Genomic DNA, 21120 nt, shown 5'->3' with positions numbered 1-21120 from the left:
ATTCATGCAACAAACAGGTCCTTGTTTCCTTCTGTGTGTCAGAGATAGACCAGTGGCCCGCTGAAGAATTCGTGCTCTATAGTTCAAGGATCGGGCTGGGGCCTGAGAGGAGGACAGTTAAAAATGAGCAAATGGTCACAGACACGATGAGTTCATTTCTTCCGTGGAGGGAAGTGCCCTGGAGATGCTCAAGCACAGAGCACTGCCACACTTCCTTAGCCTAGGGAAGGCCTCCTGGGACTGTGTGGGGGTGCCCTGGCCTGGGTTTACAACTCAGGAGGACTTAGGGCCGATGATCACAGCATTACTGCCTTCTGAGCCTCGGTTGCTCTCTCTCTAATGTAGAAGTCAACATCCTATCAGTTCCTAGGACTAATAAGGGTCTGCACTTAGCATGCTTCTAGTTTACCCAACCAGGGCCATATACATCAGTCTAGGTGATTGTAGGTCAAAGTCATCCTGGGAGACAGTTAGGAGTGGCAGGGGTGGGCTGGAGAGATGGCTCAGTGGGTAAGAGTACTGACTGCTCTTCCGAAGGTCCTGAGTTCAAATCCCAACAACCATATGGTGGCTCACAACCACCTGTAATGAAATCTGACGCTCTCTTCTGGTCTTCAGACACACCAGAAGAGAGCGTCAGATCTCTTGGGCTGGAGTGAGCAGGGCCGACAGGAGCGAACAGAGGTCCTAAAGTCAATTCCCAACAACCAGATGAAGGCTCACAACTATCTGTACAGCTACAGTGTGTACTCATATACATAAAATAATAAATCCTTAAAAAAGGAGTGGCAGGGCTGAAGACATGGCTCAGCAGTTAAGAGCACTGATTGTTCTTCTAAAGGTCTTGAGTTCAAATCCCAGCAACTGTGGTTGCAGGGATTTGAACTCAAGACCTTTAGACAGTTACAGTGTACTTAGATATGATAATAAATAAATCTTTAAAAAAAAAAAAAAAGGAGTGGCAGGGGCAATCTAAACCCTCCTGAGTTTTAACTTCCGGATTCTAAATCTTTCTCAAATCCAATATTCATCTGAGTTTACAAATCAAATCATTTGGCTTTTTTTTTTTTTTCTGTTATTCCAGACAGTTTTTCTGTGTAGCCCTGGCTGTTCTGGAACTCACTCTGAAGACCACGCTGGCCTCAAACTCACAGAGATATCCACCTGTCTCTGCTTCTGCCTCTGCCTCTGCCACTGCCTCCCGAGTACTAGGATTAAAGGCATGCACCATTATCACCCATGGCTTTTCCTACTGTTAATGATTAAAAAAACAAAACAAAACAAAACAAAAAAACTTTGAAAAGTGATAAAATATTGTTCTCGGCCAACTGGTTTCAGGCAGTTTGCCATCGCTACCCACAAGTGCCAGGCCCTTTGTTCTGCACTCAAACCACGTAACCAGCCTGCTGGCAAAAGGCTCTTGTGGGTTTAAGGACTCCTAAACAAAAAATAGGCAGGGATCGCTCATGAAGGACAGCGTGTTGTGGAGGAGCAGGGGACAGTGACCCTGGAGCTGGATTCTGAGGACTGTTTAGTTTCAGACTCTGAGAACAAGGGACTGAGGTGGACATTTTACATAACCAAAACAGACCTGGACTTCTAGGTTCTCCCAGCATCCCTCAGTCTCTACCTGGCATACCCTGCTCCTAACCCTGAACTTTCCAGCCCAGAGGCTGGGCTCCCATTACTCCAGATGCTTTTCTGTGTATAATACAGACATTTTGGTCCCTTTCTCTTCTTCTTTTCTCTCTCTGCATGCACGTGCCCCATTCTCTCTCCACCCCTACCCTGCCCCTCGCCCCCTGCCCCCCAGCCCTTTCCTCATAGCAACTTCCCTGGCCTTGGTCCTTGGCGCCAATGAACTCACCTGCCCAAGAACGGCTTCCAATAAACCTCCTTTAATATAATCTAATCTGGTTTGAATCTTCTCATTCAATAAGAATGCATATTTACAGGCCTGGCAGTGGTGGCACATGCTTTTAATCCCAGCACTGGGGAGACAGAGGCAGGTGGATTTCTGAGTTCGAGGCCAGCCTGGTCTACAGAGTGAGTTCCAGGACAGCCAGGGCTACACAGAGAAACCCTGTCTCGAAAAACCAAAAAAAAAAAAAAAAAAGAATGCACATTTACTTATCACTTGAGGTTTTTGTTTTGTTTTTTCTTTTTTTTTTTTGTTTTTTTGTTTGTTTGTTTTTTTTGTTTGTTTGTTTTTTTCGAGACAGGGTTTCTCTGTGTAGCCCTGGCTGTCATGGAACTCACTCTGTAGACTAGCCTGGCCTTAAACTCAGAAATCTACCTGCCTCTGCCTCCCAAGTGCTGGGATTAAAGGCGTGTGCCACCACCGCCTGGCTTGTTTTTTCTTTTTTTAAAAGCAGAATGTTGCTAGGTTTACCAGACTAGCCTTGAACTTATAGCAATCTCCCTATTTCAGCCTCCAGAGTATGGAAATTACAGGTGTGAACCACCATACCACTTTTTATTTATTTATTTGGTTTTTCGAGACAGGGTTTCTCTGTATAGCACTGGCTGTCTTGGAACTCACTCTGTAGACCAGGCTGGTCTCAAACCCAGAAATCTGCCTGTCTCTGCCTCCCGAGTGCTGGGATTAAAGGCTTGCGCCACCACTGCCCAGCACTGCTCTATTTATTGAACTAACTAGTTAATAAGGGCAGGCTGGTCTCAAACTCCCTTTTTAAGCTGAGGATGACTTTGAACTGCTCATCCTCAACCCGCCCTCCCCACCCCCTCCTCGAAGTGCTGGGATTATACCAAGCCTGGCTTATGTGGCTTTGGGAATGGAATCCAGGGCTTCACATATGCAAGGCAAGCAAGCTCTCTCGGCCAGTTGAGTTGGATCCCAGCCCTATGGACTGATTTTGAGATGAGCTCTCACTGCGTTACCCAGGCTTGTCTCACACTTGTGAGCTCAGACCACTCACCCCTTTCGCCAGCCTTCTAAGTAGCTGAGACTATTGCTCAGAATCCCCATACTCTGATAATAGTAGTGTTTTGTATAAATAAAGAGACAAGAAGATTTCTGGCAAAAGAAAAAGAAAGAAAGGAAGGAAGGAAGCTGTGAATATCAGAAGTGGGTGGTCGTTTCTGTAGGTCTGGAGCCCACTTGGGGTGAAGTGGGAGGCTGGAGTGGGGGAGCACTGTGAGCCACGGACGGAAAGCAGGAGCTGTCCATACCTCAAGAGGCACAGAGAGCCACCGGAGCCCAGCAGGGACCGAGACAGGGACCTCTCAGCTCTGAGTGTCAATCTCACAGAGCAGTGGGATGGGAAACAGATGCAAGCAAGAAGCAAGCATGTTGAGACACCCCTCTTGTCCTGCTTCTAGGAAACTTCATCTGGAGGTTGTCATGGACACTGCTAAACAATGCATGCCTTGTCTGTCTGTCTGTCTGTCTGTCTGTCTGTCTGCCTGCCTGTCTGCCTGTCTGCCTGTCTGTCTGTCGTTTTTGAGGTAGGGTATCACTAGGACAACTGCTGAGCAATACTTTATTCATTTACCTACTTATTTATTCATGTATGTATCTATTTATTTATTTATTATTTGTGAGCTAGGGTCTTACTATGTAGACCTGGCAGGTCTGGGACTCAGAAAGATCCACCTGCATCAGCTTCCAGATTGCTGGGATTACAGACACTTGTCACTATGCCGCCTGGAAGGTGTTATTTAGAAGTTTTTCTATATAGCTGGAGACTGTACATAGAAGAGGGTGTCCCCCCCACCAAAGTACTGGAGGGAACCTAGGTCCTTGCACACACAAAGCAAGCACCTTACTACACATTCACGTCCCCAAATCCTTTGAGACGGGGTCTCTCACTAAATTGCTGAGGCAGGCCTTGAACTCGTGATCCTCTAGCCTCAGCTTCTCAGTAGCTGGTGTTACAGGCCTTCAGCCCCAGCTCCTGGAGGGGACTTTTTTTTCCTTCTTCTTCTTCTCGCTCTACCCCAATACACTGTAGCTGTCTTCAGACACACCAGAAGAGGGCGTCAGATCTCATTACAGATGGTTGTGAGCTACCATGTGGTTGCTGGAATTTGAACTCAGGACCTCTGGAAGAGCAGTCAGTACTCTTACCCGCTGAGCCATCACGCCAGCCCCTGGCGGGGACTTTTAATCTGTGTTGTTAGATGAGTTGGGGTTTACTGAGGAGGTGGAAACAGCAGAGAGGTGAGGGTCTTGGAGTCCGTTGAATCATTTGGTACATGTTGTAAATGGATGCTAGAAGCTGCACCAGCACTGCAGGGATGGATGCCGGAAGGCAGATGCTCTTCACCTCCACAAAGAACCCGCTCGACATTGAGCTCTTCCTCTCTGTGTGGCTTGAAAACCAAAAAACCAAAACCAAAACCAAACAAATAAAAAAGTAATCACACATAATTAAATGTGCCTGATTCCCTAAGACTCACATCTGAGGTACCAGGCCGTGGCATCAGGGCATGACTCGATTTACTCAATGAACTGTCAGGTGCGCGGTATACGGCATGTTTCCCTGCATGTACCACTATCTACAGCACTTGTGTTATTTAGATGTTATCATTTATTTTATAGTCACTCGAGCAGCAGCCTCAAAACGGATCTGGCAAGAAGCTCTCAGCAGAGGGTTAGAGAGACGGTTCAGCGGTTAAGAGCACTGACTGCTCTTCCAGAGGTCCTCAGTTCAATTCCCAGCAAGCACATGGTGGCTCACAACCATCCGTGATGAGATCTGACTCCTTCTTCTGGTGCTGTCTGAAGACAGCTCCAGTGTACTTACATATAATAAATAAATAAGTCTTTGAAAAGATAAAGGAACTTTCTGCTAAGCCACACATGTAATGGTCCTGGTGCACGTTTGGTCTGTAAGCATACTCAAATGAATAAATCGGTGTGGTGGTTGTTTTTAATATAGTAAACGACTGATCGGATACATTGAGGTGGTAGAGAGAAGCATCCAGGTTTGATTTCTAAAGCCTGACTTCAGGGCCCTAGAGCACTCAGCCGGCCCCACACTTAATGCACAGGTTAGGAGAGGGAGAGAGAGAGAGAGCAGCCGGGCGGGAAGCCTTTGCAACCTCAAGAGACTTTGCCCCCACTCTTCCACCAGCTGTGCAGGCCTCAGAGGTTATCTGTCAGGTCAGTCCGTCTGGGGAAGTGAGAAAGTGTCACCCTCCGCCTGAGAAAAGATCACTCCTGGCCTTTCAGGAACCAGCCCGAGACTAACTAGCGAATGTCCTTAATTAACAGAGAAGGCTGATGTGATTGTAGGTCTGTGTTCCGGAAGGGGCTGCAGAGTCTTGGATCCCCTTCCAGGGGAGCAAGAGAAGGCAGGAGATGGGACAAGCTTTGTCAGACAGTCCAGGGAGAAAGCCCAGATCCCCATGCAGCTGAGGGCCAATACACACAAGGAATGAGCCCTGTCTGCAACCCCAGTCCTAAAAAAACAAAACAAAAACAAAACAAAACAAAAAAACCCTCTTCCTACAAGATACATTTGTCGGACTTCTGAGGTGAGATCTCTTAGATTTCATTTAGTTTGGTTACTATGTAGGTGAGGCTGGGACCTCAGAGTTTTCTGCCTCCATCTCCTGGGATTCTAAGTATTGCCTATGTTTTCCTTTCTTTTCTTTTCAAAAATGGTGGATATGGGCTGGCAAGATGGCTCAGCAGGTCAGAGCACCCACTGCTCTTCCGAAGGTCGTGAGTTCAAATCCCAGCAACCACAGGGTGACTCACAATCATCCGTAATAAGATCTGACGCCCTCTTCTGGTGTGCCTGAAGACAGTTACAGTGTACTTATGTATACTAATAAATAAATCTTTTTAAAAAAAAAAGTGATGTAGTATGGATCTTGAGTTCAAGGCTAGCCTGGTCTACATAGTGGATTCCAAGATAGACTACACAGGGAAAACCTGCCTTAAAAAGCCAGAGCGCTCTCTCTGTCTCTCTCTCTCTCTCTCTCTCTCTCTCTCTCTCTCTCTTTCTCCCTCCCTCCTCTCTTTCCGCTACTGCCTCATCTCTCCTTCTCAATTAAACCTCTTACACGTGGAAAAAAAAAGCCAGAGACAGACAGACAGAGACAGAGAGGGAGAAAGGACACACAGAGAGACACAGAAAGATTGCTTTATTAAAAATTTTTAGCATGTTTTTTAAAAAGATTTATTTATTTTTATATATGTGAGTACACTGTCACTGTCTTCAGACACACCAGAAGACACTGTGAGCCACCATGTGGTTGCTGGGAATTGAACTCAGGACCCCTCTTAACCACTGAGCCATCTCTCCAGCTCCCATGCCTTCTGTTCCAGCCCCAATTTATTAAAACTTTAAAACGTGTGTTTACATATTTGTGTGTCTTGTGCACGGCAGAGGGCAAGCTGCAGGAATCAATCTCCCTTCAGTACATGGGTCTCAGGGATTGAACTCAGGTCACCAGCTTTGGCTGCAAGCGCTTTTATCCACTGAGCCATCTCACAAGCTCTTTCTCCTCTTCCCAGCTCTCTTTTATGGGGAAGCACCAATGGTTGAACACATGGTCCTGGGGGATGGCTAGACCTGCCTCTCCCTCCTGATGGCCATGTCTAATGTCTCCTGGGCCCCTGACACCGCACTTTTCCTTCTTAGCGTCTTCATATGTCTTGGACATGGGGTGGAGGATGAAATCCAGGGAAGCTTCCAGCAGAATGGCCAATGTGCATGTCTCTCCATAATTAGCCATTGTTATTATCATTAACTTCAACTCAGTTCTTACACACTTTCCATGTGCCACACTGTGCAAGAGGCACAGGATACTGAAAGCTTAACCATTCATTTCAAGAAGCTTCGATCCTGGTACTGAAGGTAGATACATCACCTTTATGGTTCCTTCTCACACTTTGGTGGGTAAGTCTGCCCTTAGCCACCTGGACATCCCAGGATGTCAGAGACTGGCAACCCCGGGTTTTAGAATTCCCATCTCTTCAGCATCCCTCTGCATGCCCATACTTGCTGTGTTCATGTTTTTATTCGTCTGGATCTCACCATGTAGCCCTGCTGGCCTGGCACACCACCTGCAACTCCCTTCTGGAACTTGCTATGTGGCACCAGGCTGGCCTTGAACTCACGGGGATCCTCCTGCCTCTGTCAGAGTGCTGGGATTAAAAGCATTTCCCACTATGCCTAGCAAGCTGTCATTGTTTTGAGTTGTACATGCTAGGGAACCAGGTGCCATCGGCCTCTGGGGAAGGGTCTGCTGCAGAAGGCAGGATCTCCTCATTCCCCACACTGGAAAGCATCCAGATGTTTGTTTAATGCTAGACAGGGTTCAGAGACTCCCAAGCACTTTAGCTTTAAGTGCATAGGAGGAGATCTCATCAGCCGTTTTACTGGGGACACGTCCCACACAGTAACCTGGCCCACCCAGGTTTCCAAAGCCTTCAGATAAGAACCCCTGAGGTGCTCCATGAATATGTAGATCTCTCTCTCCAAATTCCACTTCTAAAGTCTGGATCAGGAGACAGCATCCTTGGGCAAGTCCATATACGTGCTCTGCACTGTGGGCGAGAGGCTGGGGCTGGAGCAGTGGAGCTCAGTTCCTATTGTTTTTACTTAGCTGGCAGGAGACCCCAGGTTCAATCCCCAATACCACATACACCAGGGCACGAGTGATGAGTACTTGGGAGGTGGAGACAATAGGAGCGATCAAACTTTGAGATCATCCTCAGCTACAAAATGAGTTCAAGGCTAGCCTGGGCCACAGAAGACCCCGTTTGGGGCGGGGTAGGGGCACTTAGACTGTGGTATTGGATAGGAGGGCAGGATAAACCAACTGGTAGGTCATCAGGATCTGCAGGGTGCCTGCAAACCCAGGCTCCTTCCAGGTGTTTAGAACAGCTCCTACATGGCCACGCAGGTCCGCAGGCCCCCAGGGTGTCTCTCCACTTCTAACACCCGTTCATCCCGCAACCTGTGAGAGCTCCCAAGTCTGTAAAGTACCCAGCACGTAGTAGGTGTCCAGTAGACGCTAGGCAGCTGCTAATGGGCTAGTTGGAGGCTTGAAAAGGGTAGGGTGGGGGTGGGGAGTAACTAAGGAGAAAGCCCGCAATAGAGGAAAACATGGGGGCGGGACTTTGGGACAAGAATTTACATTTCTTTAAAGGTAATTCCAATCCCGCCTTTCCTTTTGAAAACACAAAGCCTAGGATCTTTCCATTCTGCAAATTCTCTTCTTAATGGCTCCCCTCCCTAAGAACTCCGTCTTGTATACTGGGTGAAAGGTTGTCCACCCCTTACCCTTAGCCTTATGCCTATGGCATATTTGTTATGTTAAGTTTCCACACCCGACAAGAAATACGACTGAAGACAGCTACTTTGAGAAAAATCAAAGACATTTAATTCCGTCTTGGGCAGACAAGGTCAGCAGGCCTCGGTGAGCGCGACTGAGATCTCCCGGGGCTCTGTCCCGCTGCCAGGAGATGCAGCCAGCAGACCTCCAGCTTTGTTTAAACTCCCAGAGCAAGCAGGTAAGAGCCTGTCACCCCCAAACCACTTAGGTTACCTATAGCTGAGCCTTCAGCTTCCACGAAGTAGTCCCTTTGCTCCCCGGGAGGGCACTTTGGTATTTGAAGCTGGCATTTGTCACCAGGGGGGCCTCCTCTAGAGCTCACTTTTGTTCTCCCGAATTCTCAATATCCCTAGGGACCTTGCCAATGACGGCTGTAGCCCAGGCTAACCAGAAGAGAGGACTGCCCCCTATGCCAGCACTCCCTACCTGCTTTTGGAGGAACTAGAAAAAAGAGGACAGCCAAGGGGTCCAGAAGGGGCGGAGTAAGGAAACCATTAATGTGATTCTGGGGTTAAAACCAGCCATGGCTCCCAGTACACCTCCAGCTCAGCGAAGCTCCATTTGGAGCAGGTACTAGCCCGGTCTGTCTCAACAAGACTTTCCGAGGTAGAGAGAGGAGCAAGGTGCGGGGCACCTAGACTCAGTCTCTGTATCCAAGCCCCCCACCCCCGTAGTCCCCGCCCCAATTTATCTGTAGTCTTTCTCAGCACATCACACCTTCCCCCAGCAGGGGCTCCCTGCCCTGCCCCTCCAGGGGGTTATAGGTTCTTTAGGCCTCTCGGGAGGGAGGAAGGGAGGGAGGCGGGGCAGCGGCGGCTCAGATATAAGGGACCCAGGCGTTGTTTTTGGGTCCAAACAACCCACCATGAGTGCCCACAGCCTCCCCATCCTTCTTCTCCAAGCCTGCTGGGCCCTACTCCACCCGCGGGCCGCGACCGCGGCCGCTTTGCCTCTGTGGACACGGGGACAGCCCTCGTCACCGTCCCCTCTGGCGTACATGTTGAGCCTCTACCGAGACCCGCTGCCTCGGGCGGACATCATCCGCAGCCTCCAGGCACAAGGTAGGCGGCAAGCCTGGCCTTGCCAGCACCCAAGGGCGCACGGCCGGGAGGCGCGCGGTGGTTGCAGAAGGGACTGGGTGTCAAGAGTCGTCCAGAGCCTGGGATTAACTATGTTTTTCCGTGGGCAGGCTCAGGGTACAGCGCTGGTGGCCCGGTCAGAATGGAACCAGGGGCCACTGCCTTTCCGGTCGGTCCTATCTCAAATGGTAGAGGGTAAAAAGGGTAGGGCGAGGGCCCGATCGCGCCACTGAGCACCTGCGAGCCTCAGTGTGCCCATCTGTAGTTTAGAAATCGTAAGACTTTTTTTTTGTTGTTGTTGTTGTTTTTCGAGACAGGATTTCTCTGTGTAGCCCTGGCTGTCCTGGAACTCACTCTGTAGACCAGGCTGGCCTTAAACTCAGAAATCCGCCTGCCTCTGCCTCTCAAGTGCTGGGATTAAAGGTATGCACCACCACTGCCCGGCCCGTAATACCTTCTTAATAGATTTATGGAGGGGACTAGGTGACAACGCCCCATCTCCCCCAGAAACACTGCACAGAACCGGGCGTACAGTAAACCAAGTCGTTACTGGGTTTTATCCCGACTGCAGCAAATGACACCAGGAACTAGGGCTCAAGGATGCGAAGTTAGAGATCGGGTGTCGGAGGTCCAGAACTCAGGCGGCTTTCGTGGTTGGGTGGTGTCAGGTGACCTGGGTGACCACAGGTTCGGGACCTGCTTGGATCGAGGTGTCCGTGTGTGTAGTTGGCCCAATGCTGCTCACCAGAGTAGGCCGACAGGTGGGTGCCCAGGAGAGGGAGTTCGGACTCGGGATTCCCTTCCCGGGCGCAATCAACATCTCGCTTCTTGGGCAGCTTGGCCAGCCCGCTCCCCTGTCCTCTGGGGCCAGACGGCCCTCCGCGGGACCCGGACGCAATCCACATCTTCTAATCCGGTCTGACCCGCCGCCCGCCGGCCCTCGCGACCTGGAGGCGGAGCCTCTAGTCCCGGCCTGTGGCGTCTGGGATGTGACTGCCGGTGACCCTCTCCTGAAGGGTCATCTGGGGACCACGGAGCCGGACACCCTGGAGGGCAAGGCAATGGGAAATTAGTGGAATGCTACCTTGGGTAGGACAGAGGCAAAGCCGGAAAAATATACCTTTCCAGTTCACTTCCCTTCTAGAAAGTTCTGGAAGGTTTGTATAGTGCTGGGACACCATCTGGGATGCCCAAAAAGTGCTGAGGTCCATGGTCCATCAGATTCGGTTTTGCAGTCGCTTGACTCCACCGCAACATCATCTCGATTTTTGTTTGCCTTTGTAAATCAGGGGGACTGCTATCCCCTGGCTTGTTTGTTTAAATATACCCAACCAACTTTAGCCTTTTAACCATTAGCCAATGGTGTCAACGGCCTCCATTTCAGCAAAAAGGCTTTACCTGGAGAGAGTCTAGAGGAAGAGTGGCATCCCAGATCACTCCCTCAGTACTTCAACTACTCCTACATAGCGGTGGGGGACGGGGAGGGGGGGGGCGGGATCTGTCAGCTGTCTGTGCCCTCGGGTTCAGTTTACTCTTGTGTGAATGGCAGTACCAGAGTGTGGGAGGCAGGGAGACTGCTCATGTAAAGCCTTGGCATATGGGAACCAGAAAATGGCAAAGGCGGTATGATAGCCTCTTGCCTCCTGGGCTGAGGGGAGGGGCAGGCAAATGGCCCCCGTTGCAGCTCTTTTCTTTAGAATGCAAGTGGCTAAACCTGCTAACGATTCTTGCCAAATCCGCACTTGGCACACAAGTGGGTTTCAGAGTGTCCGTGACCCCCTTCCGTGTGCCCATCCCGTTCATGTTTATAGTATGGATTGTTTTATGAGCTAGAGCTATATGGGGAGGACCCTCTCTCTATCCCAGGAAACCCTGGGAGTGGCCAGTGAGGAAATAGTTTCTTCCTGCCCTGCCTGCTCAATGGCCATCACAGTCACCGGTGAGTGAGCTCACCAGGGTCACTGCTCTCAGCCCAGGGTGTTCTTGTTCCTGGCTACCACGTTTCATTTCTTAGTTCTTGGTATAAGCAAGGAGAAGCTTGAAACTGCCAATCTTTGATTACTTTGGATGTGCTGGGCAAAGCATCTCTTTGAGTATCTCAGTTAATGGAAGCTAACAAGATATTTTGAAGCCCAGAGAAGGAAAACCACCAGGCCAATGTCAAACTGGGACTCCTCGGGTCATGGGGGACTCTGGCCCCTGCTTTTAGCTGCGTAGCAGGAACACCCGCCTCTGAGAGACCCTTTGCAAACATTTAAGATAAAAGTTTCAGATTACTCACAGGCGGTTGGAACAAGGGGCAGAAGAGGGTATCCCACCTAGCACTGACTGCTTTTTGGAAGGTCCTGAGTTCAAATCTTGGCAACCACATGGTAACTCACAACCCTCCGTAATGAGATCTGACGCCCTCTTCTGGTGTGTCTAAAGATAGCTACAGTGTACTTACATATCATAATAAATAAATCTTTAAAAAAAATGGCAGTTAGAGACAGGCAGAGGGACAGAGTTGGGGGTGGGGGTGGGGAGCTGCCAGAGGCTGAACTCATGTCCGCCCAAAGGTACTCTGGGAAATGGTTAAAAATTAGGCGCCATTTTGGAGCGTCCCAGTTCTCTGCCGCCTCCAGGATTACGCAGTACACCTGTCAGAGTCCTTGCTTTGTAGTTGGTTAGTCTTTTTATTTATCGCTAATGAAACGGACTCATGTAGCTTGCTCTGGCCTTACATAGCAAATGTCCCCAAAGCTGGCCTTGAATTCCTGGTCCTTCTCTTTCTATGTATCCCAAGTGCTGGGATTAAAGACCTGCAATGCAAAGGAGAGGAAAGAAGGCTTGCAAAAAGTGAAAGATCACTTTTTTTGTTTGTTTTTTGTTTTTCGAGACAGGGTTTCTCTGTGTAGCCCTGACTGCCCTGGAACTCACTCTGTAGACTAGGCTGGCCTGGAACTCAGAGATCCACCTGCCTCCGCCTCCTGAGTGCTGGGAGTAAAGGAGTGTGCCTTCATTTCTGGCTTTTTTTTTTTTTTAAGGTAAATTGGCATTTTGCCTGCATGTATGCCTGTGTGAGGGTGTCAGGTTCTTGAGTTACAGTTGTGAGCTGCCATGTGGGTGCTGGGATTTGAACCTGGGTCCTTTGGAAGAACTGTCAGTGCTCCCACTGTTGAGTCATCTTCCCCCCCTCTTTTTAAAAAAATATTTTATTTATTTATTTCATGTATATGACGAGTACACTGTAGCTGTCTTCAGACACACCAGAAAAGGGCATCAGATCTCATTACGGATGGTTGTGAGTCACCATGTGGTTGCTGGAAATTGAACTCAGGACCTCTGGAAGAGCAATCAGTGCTCTTAACCTCTGAGCCATCTCTCCAGCCAACCCCCCTTTTTTAAGGCTTTATACTGCAGCCCCAACTGACTGCAAACCCACATCTGAGTGCTGGGTTTGCAAGCATGAGTGAGCACACCCACTCAGTTAACCTCTTTTAAAAAGACATTAATGCACACTAGTTCCAGACATCCGACAAACTTCATCTAAGACAGAAGTAAATGGGGTACAGTACCCCAAGATTTCTCACTGAGTGAGGGCCGCCCTGTCTTGGGTTCACACCTCGGGGGCAGGGTGAGCATCATACAGGTAGACAGGAAAGACTTGAGTCAGGAAACTGAGAGCCTTAAGGCTGTGGAAGCAAGCTTGAGTCCGTAGGGGCAGGTGGGGAGAGGCTGGCCAGCCTGGTCCTTCTTCCCTGAGAACTCTGGAGTGTCTGTGAATTTTACACCTACGCAGCTGAAGCAAGCTGCTCCTGCCCACTGACGGGAAACACAAGCTTGAGATGGTGGCTTGTTTGAGGCTCAACAGGAAGAGTAGAAGCCCAGGGTCTAGGCGAGAGCCTCAGCCTTAGACTGTTGGGTGAGGGGTAACAAAGCCATCTTCTTGTTTGTTTGGGTTTTTTGTTTTTGTTTTTGTTTTTTGTTTTTTTTTCCCCCCCGAGGCTGGCCTTGAATTTACAGAGATCCACCTGGCTCTGACTCCCTAGTGTGCTAGCACCATCCAGTTCTTCTAGTTCTCTCTCTCTCTCTCTCTCTCTCTCTCTCTCTCTCTCTCTCTTTCTCTCCATTTCCTTCCTTCCTCCCTCCCTTCCTCCCTCCTGGCCACCCAATCTCTAGCCCAGGTTGAACTTGAACTCTCAGTGAGGTTGAAGTTAAGGGTAACTTTGCATTTTTGATCCTCTGATTCTACCTCTGGAGGGTAGAGATTGCAGTGGTGGGAATCAAATCCAGGGCTTCAGGCTTTCTAGGGAAGTGCTCTCCCAACTGAGCTACATTCTCACCCCTTTAGCTACTTTTCAGAGCCTTACACACAAGCCCTTTATATATATATCACACACACACACACACACACACATACATATACGCACACACGGTCTATCCCAGCTCTTGAGAGACTGAGACAGGAGGATGAGAGATCCAGGATGAGTATCCAGTTGAGGATAAATAATAGCAGGTTCCAATTCTGCCTCAGTTAGTATGAAACCATTTCAAAAAGCCACAATAAATCCGATGGACTCAATAATATTACAAGCCAATGGGGTGGGTGAGGATGAGAGGTGGATGGCAGGCAGCATGCCTAGCTGTGGTTAACAAAACTCTGTCTCACACTGTTTCCACCCTCATCTCTTCCCCCAAGATGTGGACATGTCTGGGCAGAACTGGACCTTCACGTTTGACTTCTCTTTTTTGAGCCAAGAAGAGGATCTGGTATGGGCGGAGCTCCGGCTGCAGCTGCCCGGCCCTATGGACATCCCCACTGAGGGCCCACTCACTGTTGACATTTTCCACCAAGCCAAGCTGGATCCAGAGCAGGACTCGGCTGACTGCCTGGCACGCGTCTGGATGGAGACGTTCACCGTCGCTCCTTCTCAGGTCACGTTTGCCTCCGGCAGCACAGTCCTGGAGGTGACCAAGTCACTCTCCAAGTGGCTGAAGGACCCCGGGGCGCTGGAGAAACAGGTGTCCGCTCAAGCAGGAAAGTGTTGGCGTCAATCCCATACCCCACCTGTCCCTGTCCCCAGCACTAATGTGCTCATGCTCTACTCCAACCGGCCTCAGAAGCAGAGGCAGCTAGGAGGCGCCACTTTGCTCTGGGAAGCTGAGAGCTCCTGGCGGGCCCAGGAGGGACAGCTGTCCGTAGAGAGGGGCGGATGGGCCAGCAGACAACGCCGGCATCATTTGCCAGACAGAAGCCAACTGTGTAGGAGGGTCAAGTTCCAGGTGGACTTCAAAGTGATTGGCTGGGGTTCCTGGATCCTCCACCCCAAGCAATACGAAGCCTATCGCTGTGAGGGCGAGTGTCCTAACCCTGTGGGGGAGGAGTTTCATCCCACCAACCACGCCTACATCCAGGTATGACACTTGGCTTGGAACAGGCTACTAGACAGGGCATGGGCTCAAGCCTTGGGAGAGGACTTGAGCAGTCTCTCTCCCTCTCTCTCTCTCTCTTGAGCAGTCTCTCTCCCTCCCTCTCTCTCTCTCTCTCTCTCTCTCTCTCTCTCTCTCTCTCTCTCTCTCTCACACACACACACACACACACACACACACACACGCGTGCGCACACATTACATGACCTAGGATCACCTTGAACTCCTGATCCTCTTGCCTTCACACCCCTAGTCTCGGAATCAAATCCAGGACTTTGTGCATGCTAGGCAAACGACTATGCTGGTTGCATGTGCAGCATTCTATTTATTTTATGAAAATAATTTGCTATTTTCATGCCAGAAGCTAATTTTTCACTTTAGCCAGAAATAGTAACTCTGCCTTTGCCCCAGCAATGGCAAGCTGACCCTCCCTCCTTCCTCGCTTTCAGAGCCTGCTGAAACGCTACCAGCCCCACCGCGTTCCTTCCACATGCTGTGCCCCCGTGAAGACCAAGCCACTGAGCATGCTTTATATGGACAATGGCAGGGTCCTCCTGGAACACCACAAGGACATGATTGTGGAGGAGTGTGGGTGCCTCTGACAGAGCCAGGGGGAGTGCTGAAATCGGCTTGCACTCCACAATGCTGATGAACTCCAAGGAGACTCCATTGTGTCTATCCAGGAAGCAGAAGTGGAAGAAGGGTTCTGCCTGCTGGAGCTAAAGAGGGAGGCCCCGCCCCTGTGCATTTCAGGGCTTAGACCTACCAAGCCAGAGGCTACCGTGGGGAGGCAGGATAGGGAAGCCTTGCAGGGACTGGCTGGCTGAGCTCCCTGGAAATAGGAGTTATGAACTGCTTGAAATTGTGTGCAAAGGCTGGGGTATATGTGTATTTATTTTTGAGGCCATCTGTAGCTTTCTTGTATTCTCATAAGTGGTCTGTGACCTGCTGTCTCTCCCTCAAGATTGGTATATATTTTATTAGATTAAAAGTAGCCATTTGGCTCTCCCTGCCTCAAGCTGGACTGGGGGAGCCCCACCACTTTCTGGCTGGCAGGCGGTGACATACTGGCCTTGGTTTGGGGCTCTCTGATCTCTAATGAGTTGCCTAAACAATAAAGCCACTGTCCAGTTCTCCAGGGCCAGCTGGTGCCTTTGAGCAGAGAGAGATGGGCACTTGTCCAAGAGGGGACAGGCCATCGTGGACTTTAGAAGCCAGAGCCCTCACACGTCTGCTTGGCAGACACAACTCCAAGTCTATTAAAAGTCAGTGACAATTCACCTCTGTCTCACAATGTGTTTCTAGAGTCCTGAGGTTCCAACTCAGCTGGGGATGGGGTTGTGGTCATAGCTTTTGCACAGGCTGTGTCACGTGTGGGAAACTCAACTGCCTGGCCTCCCCTTGTAAAACAAAAAGTGGGAGAGCCTGATGCGTATGTGGGAAGTGACTCTAAGAGCTTCGAAATGACTGGCTCATTGGCAGACACTTGCTTAGTATATGTAGGACCCTGGACTAAACCCCAGCATGAAAAAGTCAGGTGTACACACCTTTAATTCTAGCAGTTGAGGCAGAGGCAAGTAGGTCTCTGGGTTCTAGGACAATCAGAGCTACACAGTGAGACCCTGTCTCAAAAAGCTGCATGAAAGGGAGTGTCACGGGTATTCAACTGGATTGCCCTCTAGGCCTTCTCTCATCTCTTGAGTTTTTCAAGCCTTAAAGTTTAAGGTCTGTTAGGCACCACCCCTGTTCTAACTCCAAGTTCTACACGGCATCATACCAAGAAGCCCAGCTTGTGGTAGACAAGACATCTGCCTCTCTCACTACCATCTACCTCGCTGAAACATCTGAGTACCTCTCTGATCTTTTGGCAAGGTAAGGGGGCTGCTTTGGGGGGAATGCAAGTCCACAGGACACCCCCACCTCTTCCCAGGGTGCTCATCCACTCTGTTCCAGCCTTGGTTGAAACAAGGCAGTGAAAGTGGTCCATGCAGAGACTGGGCTGGCTACAGCCTAGCCTGGGATTGGTAAGATGGCTGCCCCTCCAAAGGTCCTGAGTTCAAATCCCAGCAACCACATGGTGGCTCACAACCATCTGTAATGGGATCTGATGCCCTCTTCTGGTGTGTCTGAAGACAGCAACAGTGTACTCACAATAAACAAATTAAAAAAAAAAAAAGATAGCTACAGTGTACTTACATAAAACAATAAATAAATCTTTGGGTCGGAACAAGCTGGTCCTGAGTTCAATTTCCAGCAACCACATGGTTGGCTCACAACCATCTGTACAGCTATAGTGTACTCATTCATATACATATCATAAAGCCTAGACTGCCTTCAGACTCTAGGCGGTTCTCTCTAGGCGGTTGACTCTCAAACGCTGGGATTACTCACTTCTACCATACTTTGAAAACAGCCTTATGAGGTTCACTTGTCTGTCTGCTCTACTAAAGGCTGGATGAAGGCCTTGTGGATGTCACAGTGGAGCTGAGAAATCCACTGAGCACCTGGATGGCATCCAGAGGACCAGGCTAACCTAGCTTAGACCTAAGCGATGACTTCCAAGGCTCGGGTCCACTATAGAGTTTAAGTTCTTGGAGGGAAGTGGGTCTTGGAAGGTCTTTGGGTAGCGGGTGGCTACAGTTCCTACACAGCCGGACTCCAGGGCCAAAGGCCATGGCTATTTGTGGCTTCAGCTTGTGGGAGTGTTTATAGTTGGCTGTTCAGCGAACTTGGGACAACAAAGCTCTCCGATGACAAGGCACTGCCCTATGTCAAGTGGGGGATGAGAACACAAAGTGACCACTTACACGTGCTGATCGCAAGACCACCCTGTGGCCCTGGCCAAGGACATCTGGGTATCGGTTCATAACAATGGTTCTGGATCTGGTCCATGGCTTGGCTGAAGGCCTTGGACATTCCAGAAGGCTGCCTCTGAGAACTGTCCTATCTGAACGGGGGCCTGCAATACTTATTTGTTCTCAAGGCAAAGAAAGGCCCGGTGTTCTAGGACTGCAAGCAGGGCCAAGAGGAAACAGCTGCCTTGCCTTCCTGGTGGGCAGTGGGGTGTGTGTGTTTGTGTGGGGGGTAAGCTATAGACAGTAACCAGAAGAGGGAAAGCACAGCTGCAATGCTCTGCACCCCAACCTGGATTTATCTCCACCTTAAGAACCCCTTTACCTTCAGGGGCTGGTGAGACGGCTCAGTGGGTAAGAGCACTACCGACTGCTCTTCCAGGGGTCCAGAATTTCTAGCAAACACATGGTGCCTCACAACCATCTGTAATGGGATTTGATGAATTATAGTAGGAAGATCCCATCCCTGAGAATGCACACCCGCATGGCGGCTCTCCACAGGCGGGTGATTCTTCCAAACCCAGATGAACTTAAAGCGTTTTGAGAAGAGTCTCACAGTGTAGCCCATGCTGGTCTGGAACCCACAGGATTACATACTGCTTCAGCCAAGCAAGGGAAGGGAGTGTGGACCACTTGAGCTTTCACAAGAACCAGTTGTACCGGCATCAGGCATAGATGATCCTGTCCTAGAAACCTCTAAAATGATTTCTTCATCCTGATAAGAGACAGCAGAGGTTGAGAGACCTAAGCATCATGCCACACGCAGTAAGGCTCCTCATCAGCAGAGCTGGAACTAGGGCTGACCCAGCAACCAAACCCCTACACTGTCTTCTTTTAGATAGTTTATTTATTTTATGTATGTGAGCACACTGTCACTGCCTTCAGACACACCAGAAGAGGGCATCAGATCCCTACCATATCAGATTCCCAGCTACCATGTGGCTGCTGGGAATTGAACTCAGGACCTCAGGAAGAACAGCCAGTGCTCTTAACTGCTGAGCCACCTCTCCAGGCCCTCTATACTGTCCTGACAAGGTAGGCCTCGCTTCTCTTGTGGACCCGCCCACAGAAAGAGAAGCCTGAGGCCAGGCTCCTGCAGAACCACCCAGACTCTAGGCCCTACAGTAAGAGCAGCGAGAGGCTGGCACTGACTGAAGAGTTCCCTCATGGACCACCAAGCTCCCGTGCCTACACTCACAGGACCAGGACGACAGTGTTCCATTGGGGTAGACACACCAGGCAGGCAGCACACCTATTCGCCTGGCTACTCCAGGCCAAGACTTGTCAAATGCGAATAACCTGCAACAGTGCACTGCACTTTTGTGGTTTTCTGTGTGTATCTAGGCTGGCCTGATGCTCAGCAGTCTTCTGCCTTGGCCTCCTGCCAATGAGGCTCACACGCATGGTAATCGTGTAAGAAAGGTAGCGGGCTGATGAGATAGATGGCTCAGCGGGTAAGGGCATTGACTGCTCTTCCAAAGGTCTGGAGTTCAGATCCCAGCAACCACATGGTGGCTCGCAACCATCCGTGATAAGATCGGACACCCTCTTCTGGTGCGTCTGAAGACAGCTACAGTGTATTACCCCGGAGCGAGTGGGGCCAGAGCAAACAGAGGTCCTGAGTTCAATTCCCAGCAGCCACAAGATGGCTCACAGTTACAGTGTACTCATACACATAAAATAAATAGATAAATCTTTAAAAAAAAAAAAAAAGAAAGGTAGCAGCAGGTGGATCTCTTTGCGATCAAGGCCAAGTTGGTCTCCCTAAGTTCTAAGCCAGCCAAGAGCTACAGTGAAGTCCTGTCTCAAATAGAAAACCAAAACTAACTTCAGGCTGTCTCCATGGTAGTTTGCCCTTAGCATACGAGAAACACAGGCTTCAATGCCACGCACCACAAACCACCACCAAGTCAGTATTCAAGGTCTTTATTTAGCGGGAACAGCAACCGTTGGTGAGGGGTTTTCCCCTGGTTCCCAACACCTGCTTGTTTGGCAGGACAGTGAAAACAAACTGGTCATGGAATCACACATGGTCTTAGGATGGCATTGCTGACAGTGACTGAGAGGAGGTGGGTGGGACAACACACCAAAGGAACAAGGAGGAAGCCAAGGAAAGCGCTGGCAGCCTCTGAAACCCTATCCCACACGGCTGGGACTGCAGCAGTGAGCAGGCAAGGAAGGGTAACAGAAACCACAAAGATGCTGAAGATGGACAACTGGGGCGTGGAGTCCATAGAGGCTCTTCAAGTCACCTTAAGGATTACTGGAGCTGGCCAGCTGCCATTAAGTGGGGGCAAAGGCATTGGCTTGAGCCTATGTGGTCCCCATGGGCCCTGCCTCCTGCTGGTGTCCCCACTGTCCCGTTCTCCAGTCATAACCCCCAGGTCAATGCTGGGCAGTTTTCAAAAGAGTGAAATGGAGAGGAAAGGGCGTACAGAGGCAAGAATGGGTATTGTGTGCTGGATTCCTGGACTCTGGGTCTGAAGCCCTGGCAGAGGCTCCCTTTAGAAACACCAGCACAGACAGTCTACCAGACACCCAGCCTTTCGCTGTCACCCCCACACCTCACAAGTGTCAACAGGAGTCTGCATCTGCTGGGACACATCTCTCAGCACAGTAGTCTTTTTTCTACTGGGCACACAGTATGGCCAACAGGGCTACAAGAAGAGCTGAGCAATCAGGGAGGAAGCACAGACCACCTCAAGACTTTAAGAGTTCTGGGCCTGCCTAAAGGAAAGCTACAGTTTTCAGAGGGTGGGGGAGGTATTTTGATTGGTCAACTGGAAAATCGAGGACCCACCAGTCATCCTTAGTCTTGCGTCAAGTTTCTGTGAGCTAGCCTCAAAAAGCCACCACGCTGAATGAAACCCATTACCAGAGCAGGAAACACTGCTAAGCACTGAAGGACTGAGGCAACCGCAGGAACCCAATTCCCGCCACTAAAGATGAGAGGCTAGGGCTTGGGGAAACTATGTCCCACTCAAGTTCAGATAGAACCTTCTTTCCCAAGAAATGGTGTTCTCCCTCTACACGGGAAGGTCCCACCTTCCTGTGGTAAGGATGTGTCAGTGATTGAGTTTCGCACATTAATAAATAGCTGCCCTGGGCATGGAGTCCAGAAAACACATCAGTCAAAGAATTTGAACTACATGAAGACAGCGGTGCCTTCCTTCTAGGGGGAGTAAAGGGGTTATGGCACAACCCCCTCAAGCAGACAACGCTCAAGATGGAGATGGGAAAGTTCCATCCCTGATACACAGCTGCCAACACTGGAGCCTTGTACATGAGTTGGATGGCTGGACTTTCAGTGGAACCCAACTGAACTGTGAAGGTCCAAGAAGCCCAAGGAGACAGGACCCAAGCCATCCCCGGCCCTCTGATTGGAAAGAAACCCACAATCCACCAGGACCTCAAGCATATGCTGAAACAACTACGGCTACAGGAAAGAAACTGCTAATGAAA

At 50.0% G+C, this 21120-nt stretch overlaps 1 protein-coding gene across 1 annotated transcript; it reads left to right on the top strand.

The window, feature by feature from the left end:
- Nucleotides 1-8868: 8868 nt before the first annotated feature.
- Nodal (nodal growth differentiation factor) lies at nt 8869-16086 on the top strand. Its single transcript, XM_031347515.1, has 3 exons — nt 8869-9377; nt 14077-14792; nt 15256-16086. Exons 1-3 carry the CDS (start codon nt 9182-9184, stop codon nt 15406-15408), a joined length of 1065 nt encoding a protein of 354 aa, XP_031203375.1. The 5' UTR covers nt 8869-9181; the 3' UTR covers nt 15409-16086.
- The last annotated feature ends 5034 nt before the right edge of the window (nt 16087-21120 follow it).

Source organism: Mastomys coucha, unplaced genomic scaffold (assembly GCF_008632895.1).
Source record: "Mastomys coucha isolate ucsf_1 unplaced genomic scaffold, UCSF_Mcou_1 pScaffold3, whole genome shotgun sequence".
In the NCBI taxonomy this organism is placed as follows: Eukaryota; Metazoa; Chordata; class Mammalia; order Rodentia; family Muridae; genus Mastomys; species Mastomys coucha.
This window is presented reverse-complemented; position numbering and strand designations above follow the sequence as displayed.